The 15806-nt window shown below is 38.5% G+C and overlaps 1 protein-coding gene across 5 annotated transcripts in view; it reads right to left on the bottom strand.

The window, feature by feature from the left end:
• Cep350 (centrosomal protein 350) overlaps positions 1–15806 on the bottom strand; it is a 156368-nt gene that overhangs the window by 16301 nt on the left and 124261 nt on the right. For all 5 annotated transcript variants that reach the window (XM_057769111.1, XM_057769109.1, XM_057769113.1 and 2 more), the window contains 6 exons: positions 14168–14304; positions 10039–10121; positions 6425–8397; positions 5065–5469; positions 4804–4950; positions 2820–2942 (listed from right to left, as the gene is read on the bottom strand). In XM_057769111.1, coding sequence (XP_057625094.1) covers positions 2820–2942; positions 4804–4950; positions 5065–5469; positions 6425–8397; positions 10039–10121; positions 14168–14304 — 2868 coding nt within the window. The remainder of the gene's footprint in view (positions 1–2819; positions 2943–4803; positions 4951–5064; positions 5470–6424; positions 8398–10038; positions 10122–14167; positions 14305–15806) is intronic.

Here is a 15806-nt window from a genome sequence, read left to right as displayed (position 1 = left end):
GTGGGATTCCCCTATGTATGCTGTGAATACCATTGGTGAATAAAGAAACTGCCTTGGCCTGTTGATAGGGCAGAATTTAGGTAGGCGGGGAAAACTAAACTGAATGCTGGAAGAAAGAAGGGTGGAGTCAAGGAAAAGCCAAGGAGCTGCTGCCAAAGACAGACATGCTGAAACCTTGCCAGTAGGCCATGAGCCTTGTGGTAAAATATAAAATAATGGAGATGGGTTAATTCTCGATGTAAGAGTTGGCTAGCAATAGGCTTAAGTAATTGGCCAAGCAGTGGATTTAATTAATACAGTTAATGTGTGATTATTTTGGGGCTAAGCAGCCAAGAACTAACTAGTGGCCTTCCTCCAATATAAGACATCTTGCTTAACACACTAGAGAAATTATCTTTCACTATCATACCATCTAGCTGTCTCTTCCTCCATGCTCATTTCAAGTGATCCTCTGTGATTTCTTAAAATTATAAATCTAATTAATCGTAAAGTTTTCCCTCCTTAAAGTCCTTGCTTCAAAAACAAAATCCAAAATCTTTACCACTGCTTTAAAAATATTGCAAGCCAAAGACTGCCTTTCCAGCTGATCTCATAGCAGCTCCTCCCTAGTCTCTAATCCCCCTGACATTCCAGGTCCCTACATCATTCTTCTCTCTCCCATACCTCAGTCATCTAAGATCCCAACCTAATGTCACCTCCTTAGAAGCTGCTTCGTTATATGGGCTTCTGCTCACTGACACCTGTACCACATTTCCTATTCTGTTTTAATTGCCCAATCATGCTCTATGTCCTGCCAGGAAAGCGGGAACCGATGAAGCACAGGCTTATCATTTCACAGTCAGTCCTTAATGCAATCCTTGACTGAATGTCTTTTAAATTTTTTTCTTTAATTTCTAAGAAGTGAAGGGATTGAAATTTTGATTATAAGAAATTCTAAATGTTGTAGAAATATAGACATATCTACCTCCTTGAGGGTAAGGCTCTAGAAAGGATTGGCTGGCTAAACCTTTGATTTTATCACTAGGTAGTTGCTTACCTTTCAAACTAAACTTCTTCACTTGCAAAACAGTATACAATTAGTTCTTTTCCCCCCATATAATGGTTGTAAAGACCAAATAAGGCAGTGGTTCTCAACCTTCTTAATGCTACAACCTTTAAATACAGTTCATGATTGTAATTTTGCTACAGTTATGTATTGTAATGTAAATATTTGATAGGTATATGACAACAAAGCAGTCAAGACCCACAGGTTGAGAACCATTAAAATAAGGTATGAGAAAGAATAATAAAATATTAAACAAATATCTTCTCACATATTACTGAGTGAGACAATGAATATATAATGATAAATTATACCATTATACTTTTTTCATTATTAAAATGTTAATATAGGAAATATAGAAAAGTTTAGAATAAAATGAAATTCAATCTAGAGGTAAATCTGAGCTAATATGAGTTTTCTAATATTTGCTTCTACTTCACATTCAATTTTTAGGGACAAGCATACAGATTTTTTTTTCTTTTTTGGATAAATATTTCCTTTTTTTTTTTTCCTTTTTGCTGAGGATCAAACTCAGCCTCATGCATGCAAGGAGAGAATTCTACCAGCTGAGCTATATCCCCAGACCTGGTCAACATTTTGCTAATGTTAGAGAAATGTATGATAAAACCAAATAAATCTTCTCAAGCTAATGTTCTGGACAATGGCGATAATACTGACAGAACGGAAACAGCTAATATTCATTGAGTTACTTAGGGGGAAATGTTCTGAGTTTTTCATATATTTAGTCATGTGCTACATAGAGACACTTTGGTCAGTGACAGGCTACATAGAGAACTGAAAATGAAAAATTCCTATCTCCTAGTGACATGGTACCCATCACAAAGTCCTAGTCAATCCCTTACTCATATGTTTGGAGTAATGATAAAATGGCCTGATGCTAGCATATAAGCAGATAGTAACATAGGCCATGCCTCCAATGTCAGCACTTGAAAGGCTGAAACAGAATAACTGAGTCAGAGGTCAGCCTGGGCAATGCAGTGAGACCCTGTCTCAAAAATAAACAAACAAACAAACAAAAAACCAAACAAAAAACCCAAAAAACAGTGCCTACAACTATGCATTGTACTTGATAATGGTAATAAGTGACTATTACTGCTTTGTGTATATCTTGGCCTATACTTTTAATTATTTTAAAGTATACTCCTACTTATAAGTAAAAGTTTACTGAAAAACAGTACAGCAGCTTCATCCATCTGATATTTGCCTCATCTCCTAAAAGTATAAAGTGACCATGTCATATGGCTGACCTATACCTTCTAGGTTTGTCTAAATACTATCATGTTTGAATTACAATTTACCCTCAATGTATCCCCACTTAAGCAACACATGCCTGAAAATAAATATATATTTAATTCTCTTAATAATTTGATCAGGTATGTAGCTATTAACACCTTCATTTTGCAGACCGAGAACGAAGACTTGACAGGTCTATAACTTGGCAGGGTTAACTGTGGGCAGTCTGGCTCCAGGGTCCAGCTGCACAGCACTTTCCTATTGTTACATTACCTTCAACTGTGATTCACTCAAGTTTTGGTTTCTCCTAATCTCCACAAATTTCTGTTGGTTAAATTAAATATTTGCTGAAGAGAACAAAACAAAGTCATTCCTACACCTGAGGGGTGGAAATGCAGCAGGGGTTGAGTTTCAGTCTCATGAACTTAAGATTAATCACACACACTTTCCTTTTGAACTCTATGTACATTTTGAGTTAAGATGCCATGACCAAAATAAAAACAGTTTTGTTGTGAGCACTAACCAGGATGTGATCTACTCGGTCTCTCTTCTTTCTTCCAAATTTCATCATTTTTTGCCAATCTGTTTTGTGGTTTGGCTCCTTCTTAAGACTAAACAACTTGAGTACTTCGGTTGTTATGAAGTGCTGTTGAAATGAGAGGGAAGAAGAAAACACAACCACAGATATCCTCAGACTCGTGTGCTCATAACTCCAGAAACACATTTATGCCTATACAATATTTCTGGTAGAAGACCATATATTTTCTTCCATTTAGTTCCATTTAGCAATATAGAGGGAAAACATCTCAAATACTCAAACTTTATTCACTTAACAAATTTTATTTTTATAGAACATACAAAAATAAAACCACAGAGAAATTACTTTAGAGTGACGTTTTAAAAGAACCACCATTAACTAATAAAAAATACTCTACTTATGTGCATATGTGTGCACGCATGACTGTGTCCTTTGTAAGAATAACACAGAGTCACCACTCCAGCACCTCATCAGCTAGCTTTAAAGCAGCAAAACTGGTAAAGAAAGCACAAACTCTATCTCAGAACTGGAGAAATCCCACATCAATAGTTGGGAGCAGCATTATCTGAGAAAAGCACAAAGTTCATCTGAAACACCAAGAACACTTCAGTAGGAAAGGCATGGTGAAGTTCTTTGCTTTATTTTTTTTGAGACAGAGTATTACTTTATAGCCCAGGCCAGTGTCAAACTCATCATAACCCCCTGCCTCAGTCTCCTACATGCTAGGATTACAGGCACACACCCACATGCCACTATGTGCATCTGTAGCATGGCAATTTAACTATTTAACAGTATCTAATCAATCATCCTTAAAATCCTTTTTAAAGTTAAAAAATAAAAAACTTAATATTAAAATGCACATGCAGTATCTAGTCTATGCTGAGTGTGTAGACATATGCAGTTGATGATGGCCTATATATCTTTGTCTTATTTTAACTTATTTGTTCTGTTAGTAACAATTTATGTTTTTATTACTTTTAAAGGTGTTCATCAATCAACAATGATCTCAGTGGAGGAGCAGGACACATTTATCAATCAGAATCATCAGACAAGATTCTCAAACTGCCAATGTGTGCCTCAAACTCCACTACTCCCCATTTATAGACAGGCACACATGCACACAGAGATTCATTTCTGTGGAATAAACTTATTCCTTCTGTGGAAGGAATAGAGGGTGCGGAAAAAAAAAACCCACATTTTGAAAACCTGATAACTTTAAAAAAACAGAGACTGGACCTTTTCTGTAGAGGGTCAGATATAGTTTAAGTTTGTGGTCATATGGTCTGTGATAACTATCTAACTCCATTGTTAGAACAGGAAAGCAATAAGCACAAACTAATCTGGCTGTGGTCCAACAAGACATGATCTGTAAAAGCTCATGGCTAGATTTGGCCCATGGCCCATAGTTTGCCAACCCCGGACCACGCATAACACAACTTATAAATAAACAGCATAGAATCTTTGTCAAGGGTTTCTAAGATGAAGTTTGAAAAACTCAACTCTTAAACCTCACTGCTCATAAACACTGGAATCAACAGTATTAGCAACTGCACACTTGAGAGCAGAATGTCAGGGTCCTACCTCAGCAGTTCCATCTAACAAGCACCCCAGATGGTTTCTATGTACAGTAACGCTGAGAAGCTGCTCTGAAAAGGAAGCTACCACAGTCAGGCCTAGTGACTGAGGCTATTTATTATCTCAGCACTTGGAGTTCAAGGTCAGCATGGACCAAACAAAACAGAACAACAACAACAACTTGCTGAGTAAGGAGAATAGACAGAATGGACTGCACCAGTGTGCGTGCAGGACCTATAAATTCCGGGGTCAGCATTCCCTTTCACCAGACCATCCACTCACGGGTCCTGTCACAAGTACTTATGGCATATATAGACAAGTGCCGGCTCCTACGTCATTAATAGATCTGTATAAACAAACAACCAGTGGAGATAACTGATAGGGTGCAGCCTACCTTGATTTCATTAAGGTTATTTGGATTTTTCACACGACGGAAATAACTAGAGTTGACTCTACATGGCTTCATCCACACAGGCTGATTCAAGTTGGGATCCTCGGCAAATATTTCCTCAAAAATCTCTTTTGTTAAATCAAAAACCGCCTTAAAAGAGAAAAAAAGACCAATAAAAAAGAAAACATCAGTAAGAAAATGGCTGAGAATCCAAATTTCAGAAAATGGGCAAGAAACTCCAGAACAAGAATCTTTTTCTGTTACCTGTTTGTAGACTCGTTTGCTAGTGCTTTCTATGTCCAGACCCTTACTGGCACAGCCCAGCAGCTTTGTAGGGACACGAAGGCTGTGAAGGTCCTGGCCCAATTCTTTCCATTTCCAAAGCTCCTCTGCTGCGTTATGCACAAGGCTTTCCACTTCTTCTGCCGTGTGGGGAACTGCCAATAATGTTTCACATGGTTTCTGGGACGCTCTCTTAGGTTCTGCCATTAGAGGTACAATTGTTTCTTCTGCCTTACTCTTTTGAATCTTGTGGGAAGAGCTCAAACCAAAATCTTCATCAAACCAGTCTTGGTCATCTAATGTGCTCAGAAACTCACGGCTGATCTCAAGTTCAGCAAGTCTCTTAGCTAGCTCTTCCTGCCCACTGGCACCAAACACTGGGCTCTCCTATAGAAATAAAACATTAAAATAAAGGACTATTTAGTGACTTCACCTTATTTAATAGCTTTGAAAAGACAAAGCATACCTATTACTTATGTGTTTGATATCTACATGTATGAACAAGAAAAAACTATCCTCTTTCTACTATTCTGTTTATATAAACCTAATCATTAAAATTTATAATAAAGTATTCATTAGTTGTTTCCTCTTGTAAATCATTAATCATTCTATTTCTGAAGGACTATCACTGGGATTCTGAAATAGGAAATGAAAATTCTTACCTTTGGTGATTATCTGGATCAAATTATACAAAATCATTACTTTTCCTTAGTTATCCATGGGCAGCCTAAACAAGCTGATGGTCTGAGTCTATGTCATAGAGGATATATTTCAGTTTCATCAGAATCAATATCACAACTAGTAATCTCTGTAGGGCACCATAACTCAACAGACAGGTGAAAGAGACTTGGATTGAGAACCACTGCAAAGTTCCAAAGAATCTGGAAGGAGAGCTAATGTGTGGACTGTTATAGGGGCCATCAATGTAGTAGTTTAAAAGATGCTTCAGATTCTACAACCTGACAGGGTTCATGACAACCCTATAATGACTACTCATGACATAACAGAGGGCGATTATACTTCTGACAGAAAAATGGCTGCAAGTCCTTTAAAAACATAGTGATCTGTATCTAATGAGCAGGGGTTTGGGGACCATGCCCACCTCAAGCCACAGAAGGAAAGGTAACCAGACTCTCCTCTAGATAAGATACTCACAGGTAGCCGGGCGATGGTGGCATATGCCTTTAATCCCAGCACTCGGGAGGCAGAGGCAGGCGGATCTCTGTGCGAGACCAGCCTGGTCTACAGAGCTAGTTCCAGGACAGGCTCCAAAAGCCACAGAGAAACCCTGTCTCGAAAAAAAAAAAAAAAAAAAAAAAAACAACAAAAAAAAGATACTCACAGGTCTGGGACACATATCTGGAGAAGAGAGCTCTTCTTTTTCTTCTTCCAACTCAGGTCTTAAAAAGCAACTTGGAATACTGGGTGGTTGTTCCTCAATATTTTGGGGTGGGTCTTGGGGCAGTACTTCCTTTTGGTGGAGAAACTCCTCATTGCTAAGCTGGATCTTCTCATTCCTAGCCTTTCTGATTTGCTGTAGTTGGCTCACTGTGTCTTTCACAAAATCTCTCAGTAAGCTGTCTGTTAGTAAGCTGACTGTTTCTAGCTGTTGCTCTGATTTTTTTTCTTCACTTACTGATGACTTCAGCTGAGCTTCTAATTGGTTTTTTTCTCGTGTTAGAAGATCCAGAAGTGGGGTAGAAGGCTTTTCTGAAACTTGGGAATACGAGTTCTCTTCCTTGTCTGTAAGTTGCTGTAGCTTTGACTCTTGAGAAAATGTGCTGTCTGGTGTAGCACCTGCAGCATCGGGAACATTTTCTGTGGCGTCTGAAACAAGGGCTTTGTTCTCCTGACAAGAAACCAGGGGATCTACTGAAGATTGTTGGTGAACATGGACGTCTAGAATCCCAGAAATGTCCAATTTATTATCTGTTTCTATGTTAAGGCTTCTATCTGTGTCCACTGAGGCTTCTATATTATGCATACTAGGTAGCAATTTCTCACAAAAATATTCAGCTATATCATCTTCTCTGTCTTTTAGACATTTTATATCTTTCTGCTCTTGATTATAGTATTGATAATGTTCATCAGAATAAGATTCTTCATCTTCATTTATGTCTATATAGTCATTAAAGTTTTCTAGAATGTGAGATATTTTTTGAGGAGGAGCAAAAATACCATGCTTGTCTTTGCACACAAAATATACAATGCCATCATATGTTCCATTGTTATTTCCTTCAGGTTTATCTAGTTCTACTCCAGCCCAAAATCCTTTAGCGAAATTAGTTTCACCTTTAAATCGCAGAGTGCCTGGCTGAACATTGCCAATCAGCACCCTGTCCCCAATGTGGAAGTCCAGCAGCTCATCTGCCGCAGAAACTGCAGCCAGGGAAAGGGAGTCCGCAAGGCCCTGCTCGTGTCCCACGTCACTGCGCTCCTTACTTTTCATCAGCTCAGTCGGGGACCTGAGCTCTAGCAGCCTTTCGGAGTGGACACTGCTATGAATGGAAAGGCTCTTTTCACTGAGGCACTCGCTGATTTCATCCTCACTACCAGAGCCAGGGGCCCCACTTCTAGGGCTCCTTGCTGGCTGAGACTTATCTCTGTAAGACTGTGAGTCTTCCCTGAGTGACGGCGACAATACCTCGGAGTCATCATTGTTCACCTCTTCAGCAGAAATCCCTTTCTTGAAAGAAGACACTTCAAAATCTTCAGAATATGATGAGTCTTTAGGAGCAAGGAGTCCTGACAAGGCTGAGTCCCCTTGCTCTCTGCATTTTTGCTCATGGACATTGCTTGCTGACTGGAGGTCTTGACTGGGATCTACACTTTGCTCAGAATGATTCAATACTTCCTCTTTTTCATGAAAAGCTTCAATGGTTGATTTAACTAAATCTTTCTGAAGATTTGTAGAGTCTGAAGGAAGCTCTTTATTTGAAAGTATTTCAGAGGTCAGGTCTAGTCTCAGTAAGACTTCGGATCTCCCCGACTGCTTTGAACAGGCGTCTCCGGCCTCACTCCTCTCCTGTTCTGGGTATTCTAGTTCTTGTATTTCTGATTTTTGACTAGACTCGTCAGCCTTCGCCTCTGACAGGTCATAAATCCTAGCAGGTGCAGCTAATTCCTTGAGAGGAGGTAATGAAGGCGCACTTTTGAGAGAGTCTCCAGGTTCTTCCTGTGTTCTTCTCGAGGACAGAACTGGAGACGAGGCCTGTAAACCTTCTTCTGTCCTGTTGTCCAACCCAACCACTCTCTTTGCGTGTGCAGGTGATGACCTTTCTGATATGGTTCTCTCAGAACATGATAATGAAGAATCTTAAAAAAAAAGTCACAGAAAATTATTTAATCACAATCTTTCAAATCTGAGGACCAAAATTTAAATAAAAGCTAAGTCTCAGTTAAGAAAAACTTTGGTCATTAAACATGGCTTATTCTGGTTATCCTACAATGTTTTCTTTTCTTTTAAGAAAATATACCATATTGAAACAGAGAGAATTAAAATTTTTTAAGTTTGGAATAATTTATAAAGTACCAGGGACTAAGTTTCTGACGCCATGTTTAACAGGATAGTTTCAAACCATGGGAAAACAGGCTGTACAGAGAATGTTATAGTCTTCAAGCAGAACCTGAGGGTGGAATATACTTCTAGTGTTCTTTTAAAAAATGAATTTTTGGTGACTAGAGAGATGGCTCCGCACATAGAAGAAGCTGTTGTTCTTGCAGCAGACCCAGGTTCATCCCCAGCACTACATGGCAGCTCCAGTTCCAGGGATCTGATGCGCCCTCTTCTGGCCTCCTCGGGCACCAGGCACACATTTGGTAAACAGACATACATGTAGGTAACCCATACATATACAATAACATTTTTTACAATTTCAATGAATTTTTTTGTAGACCCTAAGTTTTCTGGTGTGTGTGTGTGGGGGGGGGTGTATGTGAGAGAAAAAAACGGGGAGGAAAGGAGGAAGGCAGAAGGACAGAGAAAGAGAGAATATGAGAATATAAGATTATTATATCTGCAAATCTATGACCTTAAGGGCTAAAGTGGCAAACTAAGAAGAAAATATGACAATGAGCTAACAGGATTTTGTTCAAATCTCCACTTTATCATTAATGGTAGGAAGGTAGCTTTTATTTGTCTCAGCTTAGTTTCCAATGTTTTGTTTTCAGTAATAATTTTCTAATTGTTATCTTTGACTTAAATCAAAAAATAAAACTACAATCATCTATCACATAATAGATATACAATCTGATTAAGGAGGAATTTAGAGATGATAATAGTAAGCAGCTATATGGTTTTCATGCCTACTTTATCAGAAATGTGGGGCAATAAAAACTGATTTAAAAGAACTGAGTGCTGGGACAAAAGTTCCTAACAGTCACTTGGGAGTCTAAGGTAGAAGGATAACGTGAGCCCAATAGTTCTAATCAGAGTAAGCAACAATCCAGACCCTGTCAGAAATAAAACACCAAGATGAAATCCAAGCAATGTAAAATGCTAAATAATTGAGGAAACGAACTCTTCTAAATTAAAAATTTTGTCTGTATGTTTGCCATGTGTGTGAGTGCCTGTGGAGTCCAGAAGAGGGAGTCAGGGCCTCTGGAGCTGGAGTTAGTGACAGTTACAACCAGTTTGAGGTAGGTGCTGGGAACACTCTTAATTAATTGCTCAGCCATCTCTGAAGCCCCAGATATTCACTTTTATAATTTATTTATTTTTAGTATTTTATGTGCATTGGTGTTTTGCCTGCACCGGTGAAGGTATCAGATCTTGGAATTAGACATTTGTCAGTTGCCATGTGGGTGCTGGGATTTGAACCTGGGTCCTCTGGAAGAACAGTTAGTGCTCTTTAATCACTGAGTCCACTCTCCAGTCCCCCAGAAATTCCCTTTTGTAGAGGTGGAATCCTGTGGCCTTAACTGTGGCTGTATAGCTTAGTTCTTTCAGGCACATACCAACGTGTTCGGCAATCGATGCCAAGGATCCTCTGGAACGCTCTGACTCTGTTACAGATTTCCAATGTTTTGCTGCTTCAGATCTGAAATAGAGAAAGTAATAGTAAGATGAAATATACGCAGACACTACAATAACTGACAATAAATAGAACATTCCTAGACAAGTCTTTCCTCTTCTCTAAGGAGGTACTTCAAACAGTTGCCACCTTAGAAAGTCAAGCCTGTTTCTGGTTGGCCCTTGTCATTCTCTGTGGTTGAACTCCATGAGAAAAATGGAGGTCACCTCACCTCACCTTTCTCCTTACACATTCATCTACATTTCTAACCAATCAACTTCTTTTCCCTGAGGGCAGAAGTATGTCTTTACGGGCAAAAGTTATCTCTCTCTCTCTCTCTTTCTCTCTCTCTCTCTCTCCCCCCTCCCTCCTCTCCCTCCCTCTCTCTCCCTCCTCTCCCTCCTTCCCTCTCTCCCTCCTTCCCTCCTCTCCCTCCCTCCCTCCCTCCCTCCTCTCCCTCCTTCCCTCCTCTCCCTCCCCCCCCCAGCCAGTCTTGTTCATCCCAGGCACATGCTCCACCCCCAGCCTCTCCTTGTTCTCCACTTTCCCTTTCTTCAGCTCCTGTTTGACTTCTGCTTTTTGCTTATAATGACTTAAATGCTGCTGTTTAGTTTCACTACTAAATTTCCTTTTCTCTTTAAATGCATACTTCTTTTGCAACTTTATTTACCCTTTATATCTATGCATGCATGACAATTGCAGTATCTCTCTCCTTGACACTTTATAACCCAATTTGTATGAATTACAACATCTCAAAAAGAACATTTAAAGCACAAATATTAAGTTTCCCACAAAACCCTCTTTGCTGTTAGGGTAAGGAAAGCCTGGCCCAATTAACTAAGAGAAATCTAGGAGCCCTAGGTTTCCTGTTTCCCATCTAGCGCTTTAATTATATAATACCACTTCTTAGAAATTTCTAAACTATATTTTCTATTTTTTCTATTCTTATTACCGCTTCTTTGAGTTTGGCTCATACTGCTTTTCTGTTGGCTGCTAAGCTTATTTCTTCTAACCTTTCCTCAATATTGGAATACTAAATAATCTCTGTAAAAAATACATTTTCTGATGTTGGAGACTGAATCAGGGCCACACAAAGCTAGAAACACTAGTGTTCTACTGCTGACCATAGTCCTACCTAACTCCTGGTTAAAAAGATTTCACAGCTTGATGAAGAAAATAATTCGACGAGTACGTCATAATTTACTTAGTTGCATCCCAGCCCCCCACTCCTGAGCTTGCTATGTAGAGGAGGGTGATCTTGAACTTCTGATCTTCCTGACTTTGCTTCTTGAGTGCTGAGATTGCAGGTATGTGTCACCCATGCCCAGTCTGTGTGGTGCCAGGGACCAAACCCAGGACTTCGTGCACGTTAGGTAAATACTCTAGGAATCTTCCTAATGCTGTGACCCTTTAATACAGTTCCATATGTTGTGATGACCCCCAAACAAAAAATTATTTTGTTGCTACTTTATAACTATAATTTTGCTATCGTTATGAATCATAATGTAAACATCTACTATGCGACCCTTCTGGGGGTCGAGACCCACAGGTTGATAATCACTGATTTAGAGCTCAGACTAAAACTTACATTTAGAAGATAATGGAAAAATACATAAAAACTCAAAAAAAAACTAAGAAAATAAATCTTGTAAAATTTGTATTTAAAAATTGTATAATAAAATTGTAAAATAGCTGACATACACTATTTGGTGATAGCTGGACATAATATGATTGTGACTGCTTTTTAAAAAGATGCTTCCCTGGAAAGTCTAATAATAAAAATGACTGGTGATTAGTGAACGCATGATACTTGCTGTGTTGGAGGCCCAATTCTTTTAACTTATAACGAGCACACTAATAGTAGCAAAACCTGCTTAATAGGTATTTATAGTCCAAACAACTCAAACAGAGAGATCAGATAACTTACACAAAGCTCAACAGCTAGCTTATACTAAAGCCAGGTATCTAAGCTAACTGTCATAAGTTTGTGCTACTCATATATCTAACAAAATCTCAAAAACATTTTCCTTTTCTTTTTTAATTTTTTAGATTTATTTACTTATGCATATGAATGCTTTGCCTGGATATATGTCTGTATACCATGTGCCTGGTGGGTGGTGGGAATCAAACCTTAGTCCTCTGCAAGAGCAGCCAAGTATTCTAAACTTCAGAGCCATCTCTCCAGCCTCAATACTTTTCTTTAAAATTTTATTTATCTATTATTACTATTATCTTCTATGAGCTAGTATGAGTACTGGGGGAGTGTGTGGAGGTCAGAGGACTGCTATGTTGAATTGATCTTCTCCTTCTACCTTTATATGGGGTTCCAGGGAACAACCTGAAGTTATTAGATTTGCATGGCAAATACTTTACTAGCTGAGCCATCTCACGTCCCTTTCTTTTTTTAAAAAAAATTACAAATTTATTTTAAATTATGTGCCTCTGTGTGTGCCTTTGTGTAGGTATGTTTACATGAATGTAGGTGTGCAAAGAACACAAAGGTATTGGAACTTCCTGGAGCGGAAGTTATATATGGTTGTGAGCCACCCAAAGTGGGTACTAGAAATTGAACTTGGGTCCTCTGCTGGAGCACTGTGTGTTCTTAATTACTGAATCATTTCTATAGCCCTAGTTTTCTTCCTTCCTTCCTTCTCTTTCTTTTTTCCCTTTCCTTTCTTTAAAAAAAAAATGTAATGTGTATTTTGCTTGCAAGCATACCTAGTCACCATGTGCATGCAATGCCTGAAAAGGCCACAAGAGGGCATTAGATCCCCTGGTACTGGGTGTAGAGACCTCTGTTGGGCCATTTGAGTGCTGGAACTGAACAGGATCCCCTAGAAGAGCAGCCAGTACTCCTAAGTGCTGAATCATCTCTCTAGCACCTTAGGTATGAGGCTGGATAATACAGAGTTGCATTGTGTATGCCAGGGAAACCTGGAGTTCACTACATAGTCTAGGTTGGTCTAAAACTCATGATCCTTAACCTCCCGGGTGTTGGGATGACAGGCAGGCAACACTATACTCAGGGAAGCATTTTGGCTTTGTGTAGGTATGTTTACATGAATGTAGGTGTCCAAAGAAGACAGAGGTATTGGAACTTCCTGTTTTCTTATACCAATGGGGATAAAAGTCTTGTACATGGTAGGCAAGTGCTCTACCATTACGCCAGTTCAGCCCTCAAGATACTTTTAAAGCAACTTTAAAGGCCCATATCATCTCACAGTAAAATATGAACTACTAAAAATAAGTGAGGAATAAGAGGCGACTCAACAGAGCAGTCCTCTAACCTCCACGCACTTCCTCAGCACAAAGCTAGCACAATGTGGCTTTTACTTAGTTTTTTCAGTCTCTCCTAACTCCAGCAATATCCTATCCTATTTACCTTTTATGATATGCCCACCTGTTCTTTTTCTCTCTCTCTTCATTCACGAATGCTCTTCTCTTTCACATATCCTTGTTTCTCAGATGTACTCACTGGCCTCTTACCCACTGGGCAAACCATTTGAATGTTTTGACTTTTTAACCTAGTATTCCGTAGTCTACTATTGCTGCCTACATCATTTACTGGGTGTATGATGTCCCATTACCTGAATGGGACCACAATTTACTGAGATATTTCACTCATTTTTTGAATTAAGGATTATTTCCAATGTCTTACGCCTATAAATAGATATTACAATAAACACAAAGGATACCATAATAAATATATTCATGCAAATAGAGCTTTTGGTATTACATATCTTATCAAGCTTATTTTTTAGACATGAGGTCACAGACACTTTTGTCTTCTAGAACATTGCCTGTTTTTCCAAAGATCTACAACTAATTCTACTGCTGCTGCCAACAATGCTGAGATACGGTTTGCACCGCACCCACCAGGCTGCAGGTTAAAAACACACATTTCCTATCTGTACCTTATGCATTTAGTTTGTGCTTCTCATATGCAACGCTTTAGGTCTGTAAAAAACAGTATTTTTACTTGAATAACTCGCTGTCACTAAAAGATGACTTCTACTAAAACCTTCCTTATTGCCTCTCCAATAAAGCAGAACACATGTAAGGTAAGTTCCTACCTGTGTAGTGGATGGGGCTTGATTTTGGGTTTTTCAGAAACAGAGGAGAGACATTTAATTTGAAGTTTGGATGTTGGTGATGTGTCCAAATCTTGGCTAAGCTCACCTTCAGTTTTCTTAATGAATTCATCATAAGTCTAAGTTTGGAAGAGTTAGAGGAGTTATTACACAGAATGTTTTATTTTAAATCATTAGGGCATTTAAAATTTTTAAATAGCATAATTTAAACATTAAATCAGTAAAAAGACAGAACATAAAGATTTCCCTCCCTGCTCCCTACCACATCTTCAGCACTGCAAAAAAGGAGAAAGAAATGATAAATTTCAATACAAAGCTAAGTATTTATGAAATGGCAATACAAACCCAGACACATTAACCTTAAACTTGTTACATGTTATTTTCTATTATTTTGTGTTTTTGTTTGTTTGTTTTTTGCAGATGGGTAGGTTGAGGTAGGGTCTCACTATGTAGCCTTAGCTGACTTGGAATTCTCTATGTAGAACAGACTGCTCTTGAACTCACAGAGCTCTGTCTACCAGTCCCTGTCTTCTAGTGCTGGGACTAAAGGCATGAGCTACCACACCCTACCTTGTGGGTTTGTTTTTTTTCCTGAGTTTCAACGGCAGTAAACTTCTTAAGAAATAGTACTTGGGGGAAATTGAGTGTAATCAGTCAGACGGTCAGAATTACTAAAAACGGTCGTCTGGTTATTAAAATACCCATTTTCAATTGTTATCAGAACTTTGCTGCTTTGTAACTATCATTAGTATGGCATCCAAAGGGGCTCTCTATCTATCACGTCTTTCCTTCAGTTGGAAGGCTAAACTCACTTGTACAACTGTATTTGATGTTAATAGCTGAAAACAAAGTTAAGCACTTTTTATCCAGGATGTACTCAGGTCTGGCCTAAACTAGATTGTTAATAAATGTTTATAGAATAAAAGAAAGATTTATGGATCTTTTTTAATTGCTATATATTCTTAACATCTGGACTAAAACCCCTACTTTTAAAACTCTTATCCATATTATCTTCACCTGAATTATCAATGCTTGATAAATTCTGATATTAATCACTAACATACATAGCCAGATGGACCATCTAGCTAAGTCTACATAGAAGGGATAGTTGCTCAGATCTGAAAGCATTACTGATCTAAGTTTAGTTCAGTTATTAAATAGGTGACCAATAAAGTCCACTAGGTCTTTTTCCATATACGTTGACATACATATTTCTCTATGGCATAATTTCAAAACCTAAATACATAACTCTCTTTCATTTTTGTTTAGCCATTTTGCAAAATGTTGAGTGAGATGGCTCACACAGCATTTTTCTAGAGACTTTCTATCAATGCATATCTTTTAAACTTTAAAAGTTCTTTTGAGACAGGATTTTGGTATGTAGCACAGGCTGGATTCAAACCTGAGATCCTCCTGCTTCATGTTCCGAGTAATACAATCATATTATTGCACATTTTTAGCAACACTGTTTATTCTTAATTTATTTCCAGTATTACTTTAATGGCTCAGAGTTGTATGACCAATCAGATAAAACCCAGACTCCTTAGTTTAACCTCTAATTTCCTGAGTGTCACCTTCAGTTTTGAACTTGTTTTCCCACTGCTTTCCAACACAAACACCC

This window comes from Chionomys nivalis, chromosome 5 (assembly GCF_950005125.1).
Source record: "Chionomys nivalis chromosome 5, mChiNiv1.1, whole genome shotgun sequence".
Classification (NCBI taxonomy): domain Eukaryota; kingdom Metazoa; phylum Chordata; class Mammalia; order Rodentia; family Cricetidae; genus Chionomys; species Chionomys nivalis.
The sequence above is the reverse complement of the archived record's forward strand: the minus strand, read 5'-3'. Positions and strand labels throughout refer to the sequence as shown.